We start from the raw sequence: 23,563 nt of genomic DNA, 5'->3' as shown, positions 1-23,563 counted from the left end.
AGCGTCTGTAGATGCATTCAATAAAAGATTAACAGAGCCCAGTTAATACAACAAACATTAAAAGATAAGGGTTGATAAAACAATAAAACAAGGCAAACCTAGGCCTATTCAAAATTTGCAATGCCTGTGTTTTTTATTTTCCCTTGAACAATGGAAACTGAAACAAAAAATTCCATAACAAATGTGCCCCATATTAGATGTAAGTAATAACGCATCAAATAGAGAGGTGGTTATATTGCGGTTAGGAGGGTTGGGTTTTTTAACAGCCTGGAGGAGTCACCAAGTTTGGACTTGACATGACGGTACAAACTCCTTCAAACCTTAAAACTACTATTAACCGGTCAAGAACTATAGAGCCATCTAGTGGACTGTACTGCCTGTAGTGTGTTCTTTCCTGTAGCCCTTTAAACGCTGAGCCTCCAAAATAAAACACCAGTTCCCAGAATGCATTAGGCGATGCTTCAGCGCAGAACAAAAGTGGAAACAAAAGACATCTATTTCTCAAACAAATACTATAAACTCCACTCAACACCACCTCCAAGTCGGCCAGCAGCTGACTGACAGCTTCAACATTCAACACCACAGCTTTGAGGGATCCGAAATGGCTTTGAAAAGAATACAGAAGGTGAGTACTTCTCGTATTTATGAAGCTAGCCCAGAACGGCAGAAGACTAAAGCGCAACATTGTTAGCCGGCTTCTTTAGCTTGGTTTGATGATGAAACCGGTCTCAACCAAGACACGGCACACAACCACGCACTTTGTATTCTGCTTTATAGTTTCCTATTTATGCATCCTACCATTTACATGTATTTCCCATATATTGTTTCCCGGGGTAGTCTCATTTCAGTCTAATTTCAATCTGTTAACTTAAGTTAGCACTCGCTAACAAACTACACAGCCAACATTTTACTTGTGTTGACTTATTTTGGTCGATCTTTTGTGTCATTTTGGTATTTAATATCACAAGGATAGCTCTCAATGATGTACGGTTCATGAATTGTTGATGGGATGTTCAACGAAGGGCATTTTCTCTGTTTGGCGGTAGCGGTAGCATCCTGGGTAACGTTAAGCTAACATACATGGTTAATAACCCAATGACTGTCAAATGTGTTTGTGTGTGTTGGTTTTATACCAGGAGCTAAAAGATCTGCAGAGGGATCCCCCCGCACAGTGCTCTGCAGGACCAGTAGGAGAGGACTGTAAGTTACTGGTCACTGTGAATTTAGCACTCATTTAAACAAACTTCCGTTGACACAAAGGGTAACCAACTCATTGGGTTTTTGTTGCATATATATTACAGCCTTGTCCTCTGTCAGATGAGGGACACGTCAATGATCATGTAGGGTGCCATTTGTAATCTAGAAAGTAAAATATAATCGCTGCTTCTTGTGCTTTCTCTTTGCAGTGTTTCATTGGCAAGCCACAATCATGGGACCGGTGAGGCTATGCTTCTAGAGCATTTAGACAATAGTTTTGTATGTCAACCCAAAGCCCCCATCCTGTATAGGCAGGGGAGGAGTCTTTCCACACACTTTCATACTCAAGGATTTCCAGTGCCCTTTTTCTTATGTTATTGAGATTCATTCTGTTTGTCTCTGCATTGTTTTGTGAAAGACTAATCCTATTTTTAAATCTCAGTTGGGCGACCTGCGTGGATGGTTAAACGTTGCACTTTTATCTTTCAGTCGGACAGTCCGTATCAAGGAGGTGTGTTCTTCCTGACTATCCACTTCCCAACGGACTATCCCTTTAAACCACCAAAGGTGAGATTGGTCTCAATCAAACAGATCTGTTTTGCAAGCTGTAGACGATGGCAAACCTAATCTCCTATCATGGTGTCGTTGGTATGTCATTCTCTCCTCAGATTGCCTTCACAACAAAGATCTACCACCCGAACATCAACAGCAACGGTAGCATATGTCTGGACATTTTAAGGTCTCAGTGGTCACCTGCACTAACCGTATCAAAAGGTAATAGTTTTTGTTTTGTATTTATTAGGGATCCATTTGAAATTATAGATATATTTTGATGTTTTGGTACCGAGATCAACTCACTTGGTCATCAAAAGACCAAGTCATCTCTTTTCCGTAATATCAAGATACATCACCAATAACTAAATTTGTCAATTGGTTATGTAAGGAATAATCACCGAGAGGCCGGGCAATAAACAGTTTGATATGCCCGGCTCGTGGACGGCTTACGGTAACCTTCCGCGAGCCGGGCATATCAAACTGTTTATTGCCCTGCCTTGAGGTGATTATTCCGTTTATTCTACTTCGCGCCGGCCAACATAATAAAACAATTCAAATACTTTAATAATTAGCCTTTTTCTTATTCGTATTGCATGCTTATTAAATGTATACTCTGTTTAAGTTCATCTCCCTCGAAAAGTAGTTCCCTTTAGAACTACGGTGAATAACGTTAGCTCAGCTGTAGGTAACTCGTTTCTATAGCAACCACACTAGGCTGGATCTGATCACTGGTTTAATAACGTAGTTGCTACATTCGTATCAAGTCAGTTTTAATGACGATCGATCAAACATGCACTCCTTGGTTTATTTTTACTATGGACCTCATGTTGGAAATGTATGTGATAGAAAACGATACAAGCGGCGTATTGATCTACTGTGCTCAGTCAGCAGCAAGTAGAACCGACAAATCAGCAGGCAATATGCCGGATTAATGCACTCCTCCCAGCCAATCAGAATCGAGCATTCTTAAATGAAGTAGAATAAGTGTAAATAATTAACTCCAAAACAGTGGCGTGTCATCCAGTGAAAACGACTCCAACATGTTCCTTATTGTGTTCTTTTTGTCTATTTCCCCCCCCTACAGTTTTGTTGTCCATATGCTCTTTGCTCTGCGACCCCAATCCGGATGACCCTCTGGTCCCAGACATCGCACACATCTACAAATCAGACAAACCTAGGTGAGTAAGAACATATATGGTTTTGAAATCTAGTAATTTCTATGGTATTATTTCTTCCAGGTCATGCATGTGTCTTCAACAGTAGATCCAGAAAAACTCAGGATAAAATGAGAAATGTTCAGTTAAATAATACCATTTCATAGCATGCTTTTTTCATAGTGTCATTTATGTATGGTTTAAAGCTTATGGGATGTACCAGAGAGGTTGTATATTTGAATGGTAAGCTGATCACCAGGTTTGATTATTATTTTATTTTTTTTCCTCCCCAGGTACAACAAATTAGCAAGAGAATGGACTCAAAAGTATGCAGTGTAAACTACTGTGAAGTCTTAGCGCCAATGGAAAGAATTATGACACACTTCTTGCTGGACAAATTCCAAAATGGATGTCCAAAATATCCACACTGGTTGTAAAAAAAAAAGGGGGTTTTCATTAGAAGCACTTTCTCTTTCTGGAAATAACTGGTTTTATTCTTGAATTTTATTATTTTCTTTGTTTGCTATTATGATTATTATGATAATAATACTTATTATTGATGAAACTGCAAAAAATATTGTTTTTATTTTCAGAGAGTTATAATGTATGGTGTCAAACTATACAAATCTATTTTTATTATTTTGCATTAAAAATTAAAGCCCAATGTGCATTACTTGATTTCTATTTTCTTGTGCTAGGGTTAAGTTAAGTGAAATGCTGTTATTCAAATTAAGTGTATTTGCTTTTCACACACTGTACATGTTTTTATTTCTATAAACTATGATTGAAATATGGGAAAGTACATTACTATCAACAAAAATGCCTCACCACTGTTTTTTTTGCAGACCATTGTCTATTTCTCAGTTTCATAATAATAGTGCCTTGGACCTACGTACAATTAATAGTCTTGGATAGTCTTACTTGTAGCATGTTCAGGTGACCACTAGATGGTAGTGTATACCATTTACAAAATATTACCAAACCAATTCAATATTCTCTATTTAGACACGAGTTAGAAGTTTTGTTATGTCGTGTTTATAACCTTTTATTTTAGAATGACTGAGGTTTATCTGCTAATGGAGGATCCATTACCTTTTAGCTGTGGGAATAGTATGTGTAAGCTGGGTCGTGTGTTGTCCCTGTAGTTGTACAACGGATAGCAACGTATTTGATTTATATGTAAAATTGAATATTGTTGCACAATTTTATGCACTACATCTACTATCCTTAAGGGCGAATATATACAATATTTTATGTAAAAACAATTTAGATCAGCCTGATACACATTCTTCCTTTCTGCTTGTCGGCCTAGACCTAAAACAAGAATAGGTTCCTGCATTAAACATTAGATTAGTGGGTTCTGCACAAACATCTGCACACATAGAATGCGATGTTCACGGCATTGGGTTATAGTGAAAGTATTTTCTTTGATCGTTTCTTGCAGTGAAATAGTATTCCAATATACGTACAGGACGTTTAATAAATGGTGTTTGCAGGTATTCAGCACAGTAATTTTTCGAACTGGTCCCTAGATTAAAATAGACTATAATACTGCATCTCATTTCACTCATAGCAAACCAATCAATACCATTTGGCTCCCTGTTGTTTGAATATCTTGAGGGAAAAGCTATATAGGGATATGGCTTTCGCTCAAATATTTGAAAGCAGTCTGCATAAAAGCTGTGATTATTTTCAGGATGTATGGCATCCAGCCAATACACATTTAAATAAACCAACACGAATCTGCATCTACTAATTGGCAATTACCCTCAGTCATCCAATGAAATGTCCTGCCAGATTTAATGGGCAAGCAGTTCATCCTCATCCTCAATTTGGGCTTGGATGTGACGATAACAGACCGATCACTTTCGTGAAGCGATAGGGTGAAGCCGTCTATACCTTGAGGCCGAAGCAGGCAACTATACCTCACTAGAAATGTAATCTAACTTCATTGAACAAACTTTTCACAGGACACAATTTAGTCTGAGACAAAAGGGGGAGGCATACCCAGAAAAGCTTATTTTTGGGAGGAGCCGTCATTTTTCCCCCCAAGATGACACGTGAAACTTTCTGGAGAAGTTGGTTGGTAGACTCGCTCTGAAGCTCCAAGCTCACAACCTCACTATAGTGGACCCGTCTGAAGTGATCCTTCTGGAGACTGAAGATAAGGACTTTCTGAAGTAAACCAGTCTCGTCTTAGGAAAGCTCTCGATCCGCTGCGATGAGCAACACGTCGAAGTAACGGCGTTACTCAAAAAATCCACAACGCAGAAACACATTTTACCTTCGTGCTTTGCTCAACCGAGATTTAAAACGCAGTGGCCACTGGAAACGTTGCTGTGCAGCGCCATGGCTGCCCAGTGCGACACTCTAAGCGGATACTTGCAGCAGCAGCAGCAGCAGCAGCAGTCGGACCAGGGCTCCAACAGCGAGCGCAGCACAGACTCGCCCCCGCCGGGGTCCGAGGACGACCTGCACGCCCCGCACCCACCGCCGGACCCCGAGTGGACTGAAGAGCGCTTCAGAGTGGACCGCAAGAAACTGGAGATCATGTTGTTAGGTAAAATATATAGAAACCGCCAAACTACTACTTCTTCGAGATTATTGGAAAAAAAACACATAACCTAAATTATTGATTTTTTTTTAATTGAAGGATTAATATATTTCTTAAGGGCCAAGATATTGAACTTGCAGTTGTTTAACTATTACCAAGACGTTGCTGTGGTACATCTGTCAGTCAGTCTCTGCAATGTAGTGTCCAAGTGTATGTGATTTTGTATTCATTTATGGAGTCTTAAGTGCATGTAGTGAGTGAGTGTCCTCCTGTGTGCACTTGGTACTGTTCTGCTCATAGCGGTAGTAACGCCATTCGAACAAAAGAAGTCGCTAATGTTGATGCGTGGCAGAATGAGATAAAAAAAAAAAACATCAATACAGGCAGCTGCGTTCCTTCCTTCACTGATGAACAAAAAAAATAATGTCTTTATTTGTTAACTGCCGTTTAATCAGAGACAAAATGGTGAAAAGATCACGTCAAAGCAACAGTTGAGGCTTGCAATTGAAGAACTATCCCTATATGTCCTCGTTATAGACAACAATCTTGGGATGAATGTTTCATGAAAGTGATGAAGTGAGGAAAATGAAGTTATAGGCCTAAAGGACAGAATTGTTCATGCTAGTGTTTTTCCAAGTCCAACCTATACTTTTCACTCACTAAATTAAATGTTGTCATTGATCTACTAGCTTCATTAACCCCAGCCATTGTACTGTATGCCTTGACCTGCTCCACCAAAGGCTGTCATATGGTTTCTTACAGGTAGCAAAGGAAACCATATCAGCATCTCAACATTTGCTCTCTTAAACACAGTGAAAGCATTTAGTTAGACTGTGTCTCCAGTGAGAGATGCCTTTTAAAAAGTTAAAAACTTTGTGGTTGTTTTCAACAAAACACAAGCTTGAGATTCTTGTGTTGTGTAAGTGGACGCTATAGGATACTTTATTAACTTATTAACAGAAGACGGTACATCATAATCAGCTGTGGGTGGGGTGGGGGGGGGGGTGCTGGAGTGGAACATGATGATGATGATGATGATGATGATGATGATGATGATGTTGTAATAACATAAACAAAGATATCAAATCTCGGATCTTCCCAATAAACATGGCCTGGATAGTACATTTTGACGCAATTATTTAATGAGATAAGTGAAAATATGTCCAGTTGATTTTTACAAGTCCATTAAGCTATCTTTAGTGACCAGTGTTTTCCACTCAAGGTTTTAAAGAAATGTAATGCGCACAAACATTTTTTGTGTGTCGTGTGCTCTATAAACATCAAACATCCCTTTTAGTAGTCATCCTCCTTAGCCCAGGGTACGGTTGTGGAAGACATTAGCGATGTAGAGTCTCTTGTTACATTTGCTATGGGTGCATTTAGAACATAGTTTCCAAGGTACAAGCTTTCCTTACTTTTATTAGGAATGGAGGAAAGAAACATGAAAGCTAGCATCGCGATTCTTCTTTTATGTTATACTTGAAACGTCAGGTTCACAAACAATAAATACTACATATAAAAGATTAATGCAGAATCCTTAATGCTATTTTAGTGTTATGTAAATGAACGGTACCGTCTTACAGAGGGTAGGCCTACTAAAGAGGAATTTGTCCAAAACTCCAACTTCAAACCAATTCCTTAACCACATAAGAGATCAAATTGCACTGAAAAATATTGCTCATGAAAATATTTATAGGGTGACGATATTCAAAGAATCCGAATTGCATATATCGGCACTCAAAAGTCATTGTTAAATTATATTGTGAGATCCCTGCAGAATCCCGTCCCTACTTTTTACATCTTTTTGACATAGTAGCCTTCCTCCGCTTCTATCCCGGCAGTCCGATGACTGTATATACTGGTTGGTGGCCCACTGCTGCTTCTCCTCACTGCATTCCTCAATGCTCCATGTCATCGTTGACTCTTCCAGGAAAACAAGTTAACCAAAGGCCGTCCCTAAACCCAACTCCTGGACGTGTGTGTGTGTGTGTGTGTGTGTGTGTGTGTGTGTGTGTGTGTGTGTGTGTGTGTGTGTGTGTGTGTGTGTGTGTGTGTGTGTGTGTGTGTGTGTGTGTGTGTGTGTGTGTGTGTGTGTGTGTGTGTGTGTGTGTGTGAGACCGATTTCTTTTTGCTAAACAAGTTTTTCTATTTGACATATTCATCAGGTTGACCGAATCAACATCTTGCTTAGGGTTAGGGCGTTAGATTCATCTTTTGACGTGTCCATGCAGTGCTGCGGTGGAACGGCAGTTGAAGCCATTTAGTGTACAGCCTGTCTTGTTAGTAGTACTATACATTTTGGCCAAGAGATCGAAAAATCGGAAATGTGAACCAGATTTCACTTTTGATCTATGCCCTTTGTGGTATCTCTCAGGATGTGTTTGTTTGGAATCTCTGTGGTTCTTATAAGCTTTCTCAATGCAGACCTGATGTCTAGGGGAGTTTAGGACGACTCACCTCACAATTACAGCTATGTGTTGTCTACATGTACCTCGCTATGGTGTTCTACCGTGTACTCACTTAACAAGCCTGTTTTTATGTTCCCTATCTGAACTCTGCGTGGTAGGTACATTAACATGGTGTCCTCCACACAGGATATGTTTTGATTCGATTAGACAACTATTTGACATCAAGTTTTTCCCTTAACAATCTGATTTTTTTTTTTTTTGATTGTCTAACTTTGAAAGAAATTCATCTTTAAACCGAACAGTTCACCCAGTAAAAACATTGAGGAAATTGGTTTACGGGAAGTGTTGTTTTTGGTTGAACGTTGTGTTGTGTCTATGAGATTATCTCTGCATTAGCTTCCTCTGCAAGTTTTCTGTAAAAGGGTTCAGCAAAGATACATGGGTGGTTTCCGTGGCCACAAAAACATCCAAATCAAGATGGGCCTTATATTTTAATGTTATGCAAAAATGTGATATCATATTATCCAGACATAAATACACAACATTTTGGATATTATCCACAATAAATGCCTGACAAATGAAGCTCTCTGTAGCAACACAAATGACAAGTCAATGTATAACCACGAACATGAAGACATTTAGCTGGTCAATGATGTCGTGATTAACTTCTCTTAAGGCCTGACACTACCACTGACTGACAGTGGTAGTCTGACACTAAAGCTTTTGTTTTGATTTTCCCATTGTTCTTGGAGGGCTTGCTTGGGTGGAATAGAGAGGGAAAATTGTGTGTGTGTGTGTGTGTGTGTGTGTGTGTGTGTGTGTGTGTGTGTGTGTGTGTGTGTGTGTGTGTGTGTGTGTGTGTGTGTGTGTGTGTGTGTGTGTGTGTGTGTGTGTGTGTGTGTGTGTGTGTGTGGAATTCTTTAATTCTACCGCCTGGAGACCTTGGCAGGGAGCGAGCGCTTGGGGAAGATGTCTAATGGGAGCAGAGGCCAGTGAAAGAACCAGACCAGGGTGGGAAAACATTAACATTTCACCTATTGTCCCAATTGCTTGTGTTGTGCATCGATGCATGTACCCTGTCTGTTGAGAGTGAGTTGAGATGTTTAAAGGGTGTGTGTGTGTGTGTGTGTGTGTGTGTGTGTGTGTGTGTGTGTGTGTGTGTGTGTGTGTGTGTGTGTGTGTGTGTGTGTGTGTGTGTGTGTGTGTGTGTGTGTGTGTGTGTGTGTGTGTGTGTGTTCTCACAACACGTCTGCAAATGGTTAAAACAAGGCTAACTACCTAATTGATTTGATTGATTTTCCTGCTCTACCGAACCACACTCTATTACTGGTTAGTTCGGGACCAGAAACAGACAAAAACACAGAGGTAATATATTACATTACGTTCAGAATTCAATATTGTTCAGGCTGGATAGGAAGATTGTATGCGTCTGACCGATAATTAGTTAGGTTTATTTGATAGGGACAGATACAGTGTACATAGACAAACTGAGAACAGCTGTCCGACGCAAGTATATAGTGTTATAGCCTATGCTACTTTGCAACACCCGTCCCTAGAACAGCTTTTGTGATATAACAGACTATTACAGAGAGGTACACAGAGGCTACTGAGTACAGGAAGGTAGAATAAAGCACAAGGTGAAACAAAGGTAAAACTGAGTATATGTCACAATAAAACAAATTAGGAGCACCCCATTTACAAAAAGCTCGAGTTGAGAAAAAGTGTGTTGCTGAATTAACCAGGGTTTGGTAAGTCTTTTAAAAGTGAAGGTGAAGGCTGCAGCAAAGTTTTGAATTATCAAGTGGCAAGTTCCTTGACTTTGCTCCGGTCACAGAAAAAGCAGTCTGAATAGTGGATGTTTTGCAGTATTCAACTTCACAGTGGCCACTGGAGGCTGCTCTGGTGGGTCTGCTGCAGCTCTGTAGTCTCTTGATGTATTTACAGAGAGGCTGAGGAGCAAGACCATTCAAACTCAAGCTTTACACAATGGAAAGCAACATTTGCTAAACTAAAAATGTTAACTTCTTTAACTACGACATGCGGTAATGCCGGTGCCTAATACACGTCATGCATGTAACGTGAACGTGACATGTATTGGGTATTATTTAATTTTAGGTACTACTCTGTACCAAACCAAATCTTTTGTGAGCTATTAATAAATTCTTAATGTGTTATGTTGTCATGAGTCAGAAAAGCTCTATTTTTTGCTTCTTCTTCACAAATTAATAATTCAAATACAATGAGATGGTACTCTAATTGATAAAGAATAATTGAATAGTGGCCCACAGAAGGCAATACCTAGGTTAAAATAGATGCAAAGTAGATACAAAAATATGTATAAAAGAAGAAATTCCCCCTTTCCCCAGTTGAAATGGGCCACATGTGCTGCCGTGCCTCCTCTTCCTCCCCGGTGCTGAGTCGGGCCTTTAGACAGGAAGTGAATGTCGTGTGGGGAATGTGCTGCAGGCCCTCACCCTCTTTCTGGTTCTCCCCTCTTTTTTCCCCTCCTTCGCCTGCAGTTAAACACTGTGCTGTTGTTCCAGCTTCCAGCAGAGCCCCTCATGGCACATGGCAGTTTTCTTTCCCCGATTTTGAATGTTCATACTCCACGCACATCTCTGTTCCAGGGCCTGTTGCGCTTAACAAAACACAGGCAATGAAGTACTAAGCAACAGGCCGAAGTGCCTTAGACCACAAGTGGCAATGCAAGAGACTGTTTTTAAACAAGGTGAAAGCATAAAGAATGTACAGCCGTGAAAATATAAATACACCCTGAACATGTTAGCCAGGTACTGTGAAAGGTTTTCCATCACTGAAGAACTGATTTCAGCGTGTGGGACAATACATCAGAACAGACTCCACCCAAAATCCAATTATTTGTATTTATTAAGTCTAACATTCCCCCAAAATATGTGTATAGTGTATTAACATCCAGGATATGGCTTTTAAATGATGTGGTCCTTTTTAGTCGTAAAAGATTAATTCAAAATAACGTGCATATTAAATTTACGCAAAATATCTTTGATTCTAGAACTCAAAAATTCCACCTAAAAAGTATCTGAAATTATTTGAAATGTTGTATCATTTAAACCATTTATGTGCCATTGGGTCTTACTGTACCCATACGTACCCTAAATAGGGAGGCCTTTATTACAGAGGAAGGAGTGCAGTGTATTGTTTAATATTATGTAATTTATCACAACATGCAGGCAAAACAACGCACAATGACTAGACTTATTAGCAATACTAAGTGACTTAATGAATTTCCATGTTTGACAATTCCATTTTCCTTGGCACAGTTAAGTTAGTCTCTCTTGCTCGCTCTTTCACTCTCTACCATTCAATCTTGTTCTCTTTCTCTCTCTTGTATATATACTTCACTGTAACATACTGATACAATTAAACAGGTCCATTTGACTTTGCTTACAGGATGAATTCCTTAATCTCGGGGCATGAAGATGAAGTTTTCAGGAGCTCTAATACAATTGAGCTCCAGTCTGTGGAAAAACCTGTGATTCATTACTCAAGAAAATAAAAGTAGGGAGTCTTATTTCAACAGTCAGGCTCGTGCTGGAGTACCCTGACCCATTTTGATCTGCTCCTGGAACTGTAAATGGGAATAAATTAATACCTGTTTTTCTACTTCCCTCAAAGCTTCTTCTTCTTCTTCTTCTTCTTCTTCTTCTTCTTCTTCTTCTTCTTCTTCTTCTTCTTCTTCTTCTTCTTCTTCTTCTTCTTCTTCTTCTTCTTCTTCTTCTTCTTCTTCTTCACAAAGTTTAGATTTGTACACATTATCTTTATTTATTTATAATTATTTTTCAGTGGGTGCCTCTCCCGCTTGCATTTATGTTCACAGCAAGCTTGATGCACGTCAGTCTTCCCCACCACAGCCCCATCCTACCACGGGCCTTGAGTGTTTATCCCGGGAGAACGTCATTCTTTGATTTGTTGCCATCTTTCATTCAACATCCTAGAGAGTCTGTCTTTGCTTGGGCTGAAACCAAATAATGTAATTCTGTTACGGTTATGTCCGATGGGCAGCCCTTTAAAAATAAATCAAAATTCTCAATTGAGCAGCGGCTCGACACTATGATTTATCGAACGTGTTGGCGGGGTCGCTTCAGGAGGGAAAGAATTGGCTTCAATGAAACGGTGCCGTGGTAGCTCTCTAAAGCGTTTGTGGGACAGCTCTGCTGTGCTATGGTGGGGGAGACGGTTGGCGATGGAGAATGTGAACGATAATGGCAGTGGATTGAGCGGGTGAAACTCCTCGTCTGTGAGACTGCCTCCCCACAGGGGGTCCACTGCAGTAGATACCAGGTACCAGGAATGCACAGCTCTTGAGCAATCACAATCCAACACTACAGATATCATGCACACGCCAATATTTTTGGGGGTTTTAGCTGATACAGCAGGGATTTACTCAATAGTTGCAGGTTGTTCCCTGATGTACCATTGATTACCAAGGTTGAAAAAGCTTAAGATTGCCTGGAAAATTACTTTTTGAGGATTTCATCCTGAATGATGATTTTTCAGACACACACAGCTTTTTCAACGTTGTTGTAGCGATGGTGTTCATAAACAGATGGAAATCGGTTGAGACAGTTTTCGGCGTGTTGAGTTAGTCACTTTGTCGAGAGGTCTTAGAGTTCAAGCCTTGTGACCTCTGGCTCAGTGAGTCTAGTGTGCCTGATGGCAACATCTGGGACATGGTTTATTTATCTGACATTGGTGTTGCTTGGCAACCTCACTGACGTAGGGTAGCTGTTTTTTGGGGGGAGCAGAGCTAATCCTTACTTCATTGCCACACCACTCAGGTGCCAGAATGTTCTTTAAGACTCTTTGTGTTACCCTCTTGTACTTACATAGCTTGAAAAGTTTGAAAGAGACTTCATGGATAGAAAGTTAGTACAAATAAATGCAGGAGTAAAATTATTTGTATTGAAGGGAGTCGTAGATGAGTCGTTGATGGTGGTTACTCAATGGATACCCTCCTTCTGTACCTATTTATCTAAATGTTGCAAGGAATGTCCAAACACTCCCTGTAAATATCGCTGTCTGGGCTGTTTCAGTCCCAGCTGGTAAGTGGACAGCCTGTCTACGGCAGCAGTATCCACTTCCTTTAAAACCGACTCGCTGATTAGATACACGTATAACTGCAGTCTTGGCACACCCCTCAAATACGTGGGTTGCGTATATACGTATACAAACATATATACAGAAGAGAGTATTCAGTTGGTATCCTTGTTTAAACGAAGAGACCGTTGCTTGCTGAACTAGACGTGTTTTTTTTTTTCAGGTCACATCCTCAAGCTTCTTGTTGTCTGCGAGGAGATACAGTGGCGTGTGCCAGACATTCATGTTATTTTTTTCACAAGCCTGAAGATCAAGCTTGTGAATAATGAACCATCTCCGGAGCAATTTCTTACAGTTTTTCATCGCCTTTTGGCTTCTAGTGTTGAGACGATCTTCCAAACATTCCTCCATCGGTCGTTAAAAGATCTTTCGGAGTGGTTTTGGTTGTGGGATAGGTTTGTAGATGATCTATGATGGATCTATGGAACTTCACTCCATCCAACAAAGCGGGCACGATGCAGGCTGGTGAACAATAGAACTGCACTCGTATGTTTACCGCAGGGTACTGTAGTTTCTGCGTAGACTACTTGTAGTTCTTTCAACCCATGCCAGAGGACCTCTCATTCGTCTGTCACCACTAATCTGCTCATGTTCATAACTGCATGCAAGCGGGCATTGGAAGGAGATTTGATCAACTTCAGTAGTTTCCACAAGAGGTTTTGAAGGCAGAAAAAAAGACATTCCTTCAGCTATTCCGTGTGGCAGGCCAAGGTCAGGATAAATACACTGACAGATATTTCCTTCTCTGGATGATTTACAGCCTTTTGGCAATTAAACTGTCACAAGCCTTCATTTGTCTTTGTATTCATTTACAAAAGATCTTTTATCACGATAAAAAAAAAGTGGATATTTCCTAACTCCTGCCCAGATCTTTTTGGCCCACCAAAAAAAATGCTTGTTCAAATATGCCCATGTAAATGCTTTGTTGAACCACGCAGACCCAGCCAGCCTTCACTGGTATTGCTGCTGATACAAATAATTTCTCAACATGGTTAGTTTTGAGGGATAGGTCCTAAACCACCGTGGCGGTTTTAAGATATAGCTGGTGCCCATTGGACTGCCCTGTGTTTCATCCCTTGGGCTCCAAATTACTTTGCTGCAACATGCAGCAGCAGCTTCACGAGAGCTATCGGTCTTGGAGGTACCACATGTGCAGGGTAAGGACCCTGTCATGGCCCAGACATGTGGTTATGACTCGGGTTGGGCTCGGTTCAAGAATGTATATATCCTAAATAATCATAGCTGATGTTTGTCTCTGTGATATTTGGACATTATGCAGACTGTTTATCAAGAGTTCTGGAAGCCGATTCCAATTGTGGGCATAAGGTCAAATAATTATTTTCACTTTGACTACAGGTTTGTCGCTACTTATTTTCCCATTAGATTTGTTTTTAAGGCAAATCTTTGCTTTGTGCTCTCCAAGGCCTAAAAAAAAAAAAAGTTTGGTTCCTGTTGGTTGTCAGTTGAGGTCATGGGTAGGTAGGGAATTTATTTTATTTTTTTATTTTATTTTTTCCAGCGGCAGCGAATGATAGGTAGGTTGTTTTCATTTAAAAACAAGAAAATTCGCTCATCCTTGTACAGAATGAAGAGGTGCTGTACCAAAACGTGATTATAGTTTGCATTTTTTAAAGCTCATAAAATAATTTGGGTCGCACATAAATTGACAGGGTCGATCCCAAATTTTTTTAGGCCCAATGCAAACAAAACCTTGATCGAAGGCTCATGTTTACATTCTTCTTTTCCGCTTTCCCCCCTCTTCCAAACAGCAGAACTTCCCCATTAAAGTCACTTTATGCACAAAAAAATGGATACCAGATGCCAATGCATCCTACAGTGTCACCAACTCCGCTCTTTCTCTCTCATGTTTTACTTTCACTGCCATCACTTTTGTGCGTTGTTGATTGCATTGACAAAATGATTGCCTGGAAAGCATTAGCAGACCATGCTAATGGGCGTGGATGTCATTAACTGCAGCATCCCCCCTCGCTGATTGCACTGTGTCATTAATAGACACGCTGGAGATCGCTACACATGAATCTACCCCTTCTGTAAATGTTTTATCGATGGGGGTAAATTACCAACATCGACCGTAACATTTCAAATGTGCTCAAGTGGTGTTGCGTCAAAATGTAGACATGGGTATTTTACAATCTGTCTACACACTCTAATGTCCTCATGTCACCTCTCTACTCTTGCAAACACCATAAAAATATATTGGATAACTTCAGTATCTTCCTCTGATTGGTTCCTCTTTGGTTCGTGGTTAGAGTTCCAAGTTCTGTCTGGGTTAGAGTCCTAGAATCTGGATTGGAGTCCCAGAGAAAGGACCAAGTTCCTTTATGTCGGGTTGGAGTCCCGACGTGGGTTCCAGAGAGACTGTTGATCTGATCTTAAATACATTGCACTTTCAATTTTACTTACTAAAAAGCCTTTTTAACTTTCAATTTAATTTTCTATTTTTACCAGAAAGATACATGATCTGATACCAGGGAGAAAGTATAAGGGTTACTAGAATCCGGGTTGGAGTCCCAGAGAAAGTACCAAGTTCCTTTTAGGTCGGGTTGGAGTCCCGACGCGGATACCAGAGAGACTGTTGATAATTTCTTTGCATATGTTTTCTTTTGCTTATCTATTGTTTTATTTTATTGTATGACAATGTTTATATGTGAAGCACTTTGAGTCTGCCTTGTGTATGAAAAGTGCTATATAAATGAAGTTGCCTTGCCTTGCCTTGATCAAACGCTGATGACCACTTCACTTCTAGGCATTGGGTCAACAAATCGCTGTGTCGATGAAAAAAAAACATTTCGAGCCCCCCCACAACAAGGTTTCATCTCCATGCAATCTGGAGCATGGATCATGTGCATTTCTATGACCAACCACAACCATCACCACAACTGAATGTACCCCTGAATTTTGTGTGTGTGTGTGTGTGTTGGTTGGTGTGGTGCGCCTATCTTAGCCAACCTCCCCCAAAACTAAGATTCCCTTCGAGTTCCTCCTACCCCCCTCCCCCGATTCCCCCTCACCCTCCGTCTTCGCCCGGGCCTCGGACCGTGGCTGATGTGCACGGCGGGCCTCAGCCAACAGGATGTTGTGTTGTTAGAGCCATGGCCCCGTAGTGGTTTTGTGTATTAGTTAACTCCTGCCCCACAACAGATTCCTTTCATGTTAGTCACCGAAAATCTAACGATTAGTGTCGGCCGTCTTGACCTAAGTTGTTTCGTCTGTTTGCTCTCGTATCTATGCTCAGGACTGGTGGGTGTACGAGGGGTACATATTTGTGCCCCAGTCAGCAAAAAGCATTTTTGGTCCATGCTTGAACTAAAATATCTTTGCAGTGAAAGGATGTTTGTCATTAGAAAGTTAATTGCTCTGTTTTGTATTCCATTACATGTCAGCTTGTTGTAATGTTCTTTTGGCAGAAGACGGACATTCCCATTCCAAAATTCTTTTGTTCAGTTAAAAGACAACAAGTTGATGAACATGAATCATCGTTGGATGCACTTATTGTTAGTCCCTCAGGACATAAGCTAAGGTTCACACATGTATATTTTGCTTTTCACACTTTTCTTCAAAGTAAATATCCAGAGAAATTGGTGCCTTTAATATCTCAAATTGAATGTAAAAAAATGAGAGTACTGATGTGTGTTTGTTTTGTTTAGGACCGGAAGTGTGGTAAGGTAATACAATTCATTCTTATCAAGATTACGCCAGGCCACCCAAGAGATGGACGCTTAAGTCCAGGGCTGTTTGTTCACTACCTATCTTTGTTCTCCCAATATCTTTCATCTATCTCAGGATTTGAAGTTCTGAAACTAGACTGCAAGAAGGAGGTTTGAATCTGTGCTATTCACATACTAATCCTACATCCTGCAATTTACAAAGATATCTAAATGTATATTTGCATAGGAAACTTCTAGGGGTTGTTTTTAAGCAGGCGGTGCAGTTTCACTTTGACCATTCTCCATTCCCATTCTTGCGACTAGAGTACCTAATCTAATAGAATGTCAACTGATTACTGTTAATGTACCAGAGTCTAGGGGTTGTCTTCAAGCAAGCGGTGCAGTTTCAGTTTGACCATTCTCCATTCCCATTGTTGCGACTAGTGTACATTTGAATGTCAACTGATTACTGTTAATGTACCAGGTCTGTTCAGGCTGTAATCCCAAACATAAGGAAAATGCAATATGTATTATATCTGTGCTTTAGTACTAGCCTGGTCCTACCAGACTCTCGTACGTCATTTCATTTGCACAGAGAGTCTGGACCTACTCAATTGAAAAACGTTAACTCACTTGAAGGCGGGTGTCTGAAGTTTAAAACTATTGGATCTGCCCAGTGCCACTCTGGAGCTGCCATAACCAATCGCTAACGTTTGACTGGGAATCACGTTACAGGCTGTAAACCAATCACTGGGCGTGAAGATGTCCGTCAACGGGAGCTGAATTTGACGTCATTGTTCTCAGCCACTACGTTGTTCGCTGATTGGATGCAGAAAATTTGGACTGTGAAAACCCCCTAACATACCGCATCCCCAGACGTAGTACTGAAGGGAAATTCAAATTGAGCGGAAGTACTTAGGCGGGCGGAGCCAGGCTACCTTAGAATAGCACAGGGGTCAGCAACCTTTTCAACATGCAGTGCCAGTTTGACATTTTCTCATTAATGAGTACGTGCCTTTAGCAACAATATATAAAAAATTAAGCTGAATTATGAAATAGCGACCAAAAACATTTCCAGAAGACCTGGAATGGTACTATTTCCATATAGTCCACAATATTGCATCAACATTTTAAATATTTTTTTGGTTGTTATATTTGCAACATGGGCTTACAAATTATAATTACATATGTCCCATCTAAAAACACAATTTTCAGAAACTCATTTAAAAACATATTTGCACAGTGAGAAATGTAAAAAACGAGAATATATGAGAATGTTGGAACCATCCACATCAATATCTTTAAGACATGTACAGCTTTGCAAAACCATGTGAAGGCGATGCATACAGGCCACTTGCAACAATATTTAAAATATTTTCTTCTCTATTACAAACAACATAGGTTAAAAAACTATTAATTGATCCCATTTCAGAACTCTGCTTTCTGTAACTAATTTAAACATATTTGCACTGAGAGGAAATTCCCAAAACAGAATAAAGTGCAAAAAAAAATATCGGTAGTAATGATTATGTGGCGCATTGTGCTGTGAATTTTCTGAAAAAATAAATAAAAAAGTTTTTATTTTATTTTTTTAAATATTTTTTATGATTATGCTGCCCCGTGCCAGTGGTGGCACGCGTGCCTGGGGTTGCCGACCCCTGTAGCATATGCAGGTGAAATGCCTTTTTCACCTACCTTAACACATCTATTCTAATTCATGTTTGAATGCTCTTTTTAAGAGGTCAAAGTTGAAGTGGCATTGGTCACATGCAACATGCCCAACCATACACAGCAGCTTGTTGGCCAGCTGTGGCACCCAGTTAAACCACTGGGAGCTTTGGGTGTTTAAAGAAAAAGCATGTGTATAAAAGTCTAATGAAGCAGCTGCATGGTTATTGGGGTGAAACACAACACCACGTTGGGCATTATCATTCATGCTCTTTTTGTAGCTTTGAAGCAGGGTGTTGATGGAGAGGAAATCATTACTAATCCTTTGACACTCATGAAGGTTTACCCAGTAGTCACTCGATACCGCCTGAGTACAGTTGTGAATTCCAGATGTTGGTGATGATGTATTTCTGGTAATATGGTAAATTTGATTTGATTAAATAGTGGATTCTGATCGTTCGATTCTGATTATTAGTCATGGTTTTATGTGACTTATTTGGTTTGGTGTTTGGGGTGGAGTTAATTATTATTATCGTTTACATCTTCTTATAACTTGTCATGAAAGTAAGATATGGATACCAAATCACAGTATTTAATGGCCAAATTATTATTATAAGAAGACAATTTTAACTAGCTCTTAGCTTAAATAACCTGAACATGTCTGTTTAATGCTGATTGATAATAATTTCAGCAATGTAGAAGAAAATCACAACCTAAACCCGGTATCAGCCAGCCAAGCTATGCTAATTTGCGCCGCACAGTTGCACGGCTAGTTAGATAGAACAGTACACTGTTATTGAGTTTTTACGTAAAATCAAAACAAGAGTTTTTGTTTGTTTCAAAGGATTGTGCCTTTTTATTATGGAGAGGTTTATTGCATATTGTTGCATATTTCTTGTTCATGAAAGGTCATGAAAGCAAAAGAAACCCCTTCCTTAAAACCATATAGGCTTGCCAATCTGGTCCGAGGCATTCCTTCCTCTTAAACTGTGAGGTATTTCCGTAATAGAAGGGGAATGGTTAGTAATTTCACCCATAGTGTGGTCAAACTAAATATCCCATTGGGTTTCCACCAAGAAAATATAATTATATCATATTAATCAAAGTTAAATACAATATAGACTGGACATCTCTCTCAAATAAACAGTTTTTGGATAGCCTTGGATCCACTCAATGATACCCTGTTCCCTGTTCCTTCTGTCAAGGTCAGAATTTATAAGCTTATAACTCTGACCAACTTAAACCAACTCCAGAGTCACTCCTGTCACATATTTGGTCAGGAGAAGAAATCAAATCATACTCGGTAAAGAAATGCTGTCTGAAATGCAGAATTTAATTTACTGAGTACTTGGCCGAGTCCTTCTAAAGACGGTCCTCAGTGTGGCTTCGTGGTCCGGCACTCGTTGATGGGTAGCCCCATGTTGCTTCTCATACCAGGGGGGAAGGTTTCTCTGTGTGACATTGTGTGACTGAGTGATTTCAGCTGTATTGCTACAGGTCTATAAACACAGATTGAGACCAATTCAGATTGGAAGAGCCTGTCTGAAAATGAAGTGCTATTCATATTTAATAGCCTCTCAAATACAGCTATTGATTTTGGGTTTGAAAGGTGTTGGGGAAACAACAGCACAAAAAGACACATTGTGAAAGTGAACGGAGAAGATTGTTTTGCCAATCTCAATACCCTCAGAAATGGAGAAGTTCTGCAAAGGCTAAAAAATGTTAGGACAGCCGTAGATCTCCAAGACACTGGATATTCCAGGCATGGTTTTGGTAAGGTCACGTGTATTAAGGAGTGTATTTAATATTGTGAGTGGTTTTAAGAATTGTTTCTCTCTCTCTCTGTCTCCCCAGCTGCCTCAGAGGGACGGGTAAACGGAGGAGAGGATTTCTTCCAGAAGGTGAGTGTGCAGCCTAGCCGGTGCTTGGATCTTGTGTTAAGCATTCTCGTGGTTCGGGTTCAAGTTTGGATCTGCAGGCCAATTAAACAGATGTTGGGTGTTTCTTGAATTGTTCCGAATGGCAGTTGGAACATTGATCAAGGTAAACAGGGGTTCAACATGTATAGCAGTGTAACTTTAACCATCAAAGGCCACTTATCTTATCAATCAGCTGATATTACCCCCACTGTGCAGGGACTAGGCCAATCAGAAGCAAAGGAAATGGTTGGAGAACCAGTCGGGGTTCAACCCCCTCAGAGTTAGTGGTTGATGGGGAAAACAAAAAAGTGCAACTTGTCAGTGTAACACGTCGATCAAATCTGCTAATATAGAAAAACGTCCCTTATAGAGCTTGATAGGCCAGCCTCCAGTGTGTAGATACATAAGCAGTCTTAACCGAGTTCAAATCGATTCTGACATGTGCAATACAGACGGCCAACCACCATGTATGAAAAGTATATTGTTGGCTATAACAAAATTGATGAGACCACAATAATGTTTGAATCCAATACGTTTCCTCTGGAAATAGAGTGGGATTTGGTCTTGATGGTTCAGGAGCTGGTTAAGTATTCCTCACTAAAGATACCAATGACGGATCGTTAGATACTGAACTATTCAACATTATGTTTGTTTAGTTTATCTAATCAAATCCACATGTCCTACCCGCATGTCCCTAATCATGGCCAATAACGGATTAATGAGATGTAAAGAAGGAGAGACGTTGAGTGGAGTGCTTGCGGCAGCATCGTTTAATGTAAACTAATTAGTAATTGGTCCATTCTTCAACATCTGCTTAAACTATACTAACTTTTAGATGTAATTGCGGGTCATTCTGTACGCATGTCTGTATTCGGTGATCATTAAAGGCTTCTGTTATCAATCCAATTTCCTGAGCACTCTTGTGGCACATGTGTAATGAGCTAAATAATGGAGTTTGGCTCGTAATGTCCAAATTAATTGTGACTCCTCTGTGTCCTGATTCAGTAACACGTCTGCTCATCAACAGGCCATGGAACAAGGAACTATAACCCATCCAAAGAAAAGGGAAGAATCTTGCCGCGTCAACTGTTCACGGAATCCAAGCACGATCTTGAGATGGGATCAGTCTGCAGCGCTTGCTTGGATTCAGGGAAGCACTCATGTTTAGTGTTTTCATAGTCGTTGGGTATCCAGTTCCCTCAACCAGGCAAATCTGACACGAGTGGGAACGGGACGTTTCTAACGGTTCTTTGTGAAGCTTTGGAGGCTTTGCAGGCCTTTGAGAGGATGGTGGTTATTAGAGCATAAATGGCCAATAATTGGACATTAGCATGCAGGTGTTTTTGTTGGCGGGGTCGCCAGGGCAAGCCCACGAGCAGCAGTGAAGTCATGATAGTTAACTCGATTTTCCGTTTGGATAACTATCATTTCCTCCGGATGGCGTGATCGCTGCGAGTGCCAAATTAATATCAGGAAATTAAACAGACGGTGCATCAAATATTGCGACCTGGAAGGGTATAGAACCATGGGAAAATGTAGGACGTGTTTGGGAGTGTCTTGTGGCAAAGAAAGAGCAATGGAAATTACCTTTTGATTTAGGAATTTCCGACACACGCGCACTCTGGCCACTTAAGAGATTGCAGTAGTAGACATGTGTATTGCTTGGAAATGTAGTAATGTAAACAGGGTTAAATCAGTCTCAGAACAAGTGTGTCCATCAGCTTCCAGTTACGTGACGACTAGATGAGGAGGTTGATAAATGCCCCATTTATTTTCAGAATTTCAGAGACACACACACACACACGCACACACACACACTTCATAAAACAGAACAAGATATCCCCGGTAACAATGGAAAACAATAGAAAGAGAGTGTTGAATCACATCACCCTCTCCAAGGCCCCGAGCTCCATCGTCCCCTCCTTACTCACCGTCTACTCAACTTCCTCTGGAGCAGAGCGGGAGCAGTGTGGGTTCTTTTGGTGGGAAGCCCGTCAGCACGGTTTTTACCGTTCGTCTAATTCAGTGGGGGAAGACACGCGGCTGCGGACCAAATGAGATCACCCAGCAGAGAGGGGGAGGGCCACAGATGAGTATCAAACCACGTGTTGTTCTGAAGTCCCCCTCTCTGTAGGGAAAGTTGGAGAGAGACACACAACCACACACACTTTCTCAGCACAGTACAGGTCCCGGTCCAGTTTATGCATTGCATTATTTCTAGCCTCCTCCTCCTCCTCCTCCTCCTCCTCCTCCTCCTCCTCCTGCTCTTCCTCCTCCCGGTGTCTTTGCAATCCACATCTCCTCTGCTCCTTTCTCTTCTTCCTCCTCCTCCTCCTCCTGTGTTCTCAGTCTGGTGACCTGCTGATTGCCGTTGCTATTCCCCCACTAGAACCAAGGGATTTCCCAGCAAGCCAAGTACCTCCCAGTTTAACAGCAGAGACACCACTGACCCAATGAGCAGCTTTTGTATGGTCTCGGACGTTTATTTTTTTTTGCCCTGGCAACTGTGGAAATGTGGCAAAGCATGGCACACCCCATTAAACCTCCTTGGATCGCCACGGAGGAAAGGAGCAGTGGGAAGCAGAAGAGACGAGATGTTGTTGTGCTGATATTGGAGACGGTTGTGGCCACAGACGAGCTTAGCCTGGAGGGATTTGAGTCGAAAGATATGGTTTAGTCCTGGGGCCAGTGGATCCCCCTCTCCCCCTTCATCCTCTCAGAGTCAGTATCTCAGAGTCCTTACTATGGGTCTGTGAACCGCTTGTGTGTTGTGCTTCTATTTGCATTTAAATGTTACTACACATACGATGAGGTTATCTTTGATTTCCTCGAGCAAAGAACATCTTGATCAGTGCGAGTAATTTAAGAGTAAAGGTCCATCACATTCTAAATAGAGTAATTGCAATTTTCTGCAGAATCTCACATCAGTTGTGTTATCACTCTAATCCGTAGGATGGGTGTTCAGGGATGTGCGTGCATTCAGGTCAACTGTTCACATCAAGTTTGAAAGCCTGGTGTCGAGTGGCTGCACTTTGGTCTGAAGTGCAGGATCACAGTTTATCAGTCCCACTCTACAGTCCCCCCTTTCGAGAGAGAGAGAGAGAGAGAGAGAGAGAGAGAGAGAGAGAGAGAGAGAGAGAGAGAGAGAGAGAGAGAGAGAGAGAGAGAGAGAGAGAGAGAGAGAGAGAGAGAGAGAGAGAGAGAGAGAGAGAGAGAGAGAGAGAGAGAGAGAGAGAGAGAGAGAGAGAGAGAGTATTGTTTGCTTGTATATTCCAGCTGTAACAACAGCTGCAGTAACCCAGAA

General features: G+C 40.9%; 2 protein-coding genes across 3 annotated transcripts in view; both read left to right on the top strand.

The window, feature by feature from the left end:
* Positions 1–385: 385 nt before the first annotated feature.
* Positions 386–3,579, top strand: LOC132473479 (ubiquitin-conjugating enzyme E2 D4-like). Of its 2 annotated transcripts, none has more exons than XM_060073649.1 (7): positions 386–625; positions 1,137–1,200; positions 1,407–1,438; positions 1,687–1,764; positions 1,866–1,971; positions 2,837–2,930; positions 3,200–3,579. In XM_060073649.1, exons 1-7 carry the CDS (start codon positions 602–604, stop codon positions 3,243–3,245), a joined length of 444 nt encoding a protein of 147 aa, XP_059929632.1. In that variant the 5' UTR covers positions 386–601; the 3' UTR covers positions 3,246–3,579. The 2 variants fall into 2 exon arrangements, with proteins under 2 accessions (XP_059929632.1, XP_059929631.1); XM_060073648.1 differs by having other exon boundaries at positions 430–627; positions 1,127–1,200.
* A 1,223-nt stretch (positions 3,580–4,802) lies between these two features.
* Positions 4,803–23,563, top strand: part of LOC132473469 (protein bicaudal C homolog 1-B-like) — a 57,041-nt gene continuing 38,280 nt past the window's right edge. Inside the window, exons 1-2 of the mRNA XM_060073634.1 lie at positions 4,803–5,466; positions 20,195–20,241. Of these exons, the coding sequence (XP_059929617.1) occupies positions 5,256–5,466; positions 20,195–20,241 (258 nt within the window). The 5' untranslated portion in view covers positions 4,803–5,255. The remainder of the gene's footprint in view (positions 5,467–20,194; positions 20,242–23,563) is intronic.

Source organism: Gadus macrocephalus, chromosome 15 (genome assembly GCF_031168955.1).
Source record: "Gadus macrocephalus chromosome 15, ASM3116895v1".
Taxonomy (NCBI): domain Eukaryota; kingdom Metazoa; phylum Chordata; class Actinopteri; order Gadiformes; family Gadidae; genus Gadus; species Gadus macrocephalus.
The sequence above is the reverse complement of the archived record's forward strand: the minus strand, read 5'-3'. Positions and strand labels throughout refer to the sequence as shown.

Excerpts from the sequence above, each read along its gene's own strand:
- LOC132473479 (XM_060073648.1), top strand. The coding sequence starts at position 602 with ATGGCTTTGAAAAGAATACAGAAGGT. Across the intron at positions 628-1,126 it reads TTGAAAAGAATACAGAAGGT|TTTATACCAGGAGCTAAAAG; the intron begins GAGTACTTCTCG and ends GTGTGTGTTGGT. Across the intron at positions 2,931-3,199 it reads TACAAATCAGACAAACCTAG|GTACAACAAATTAGCAAGAG; the intron begins GTGAGTAAGAAC and ends TTTCCTCCCCAG.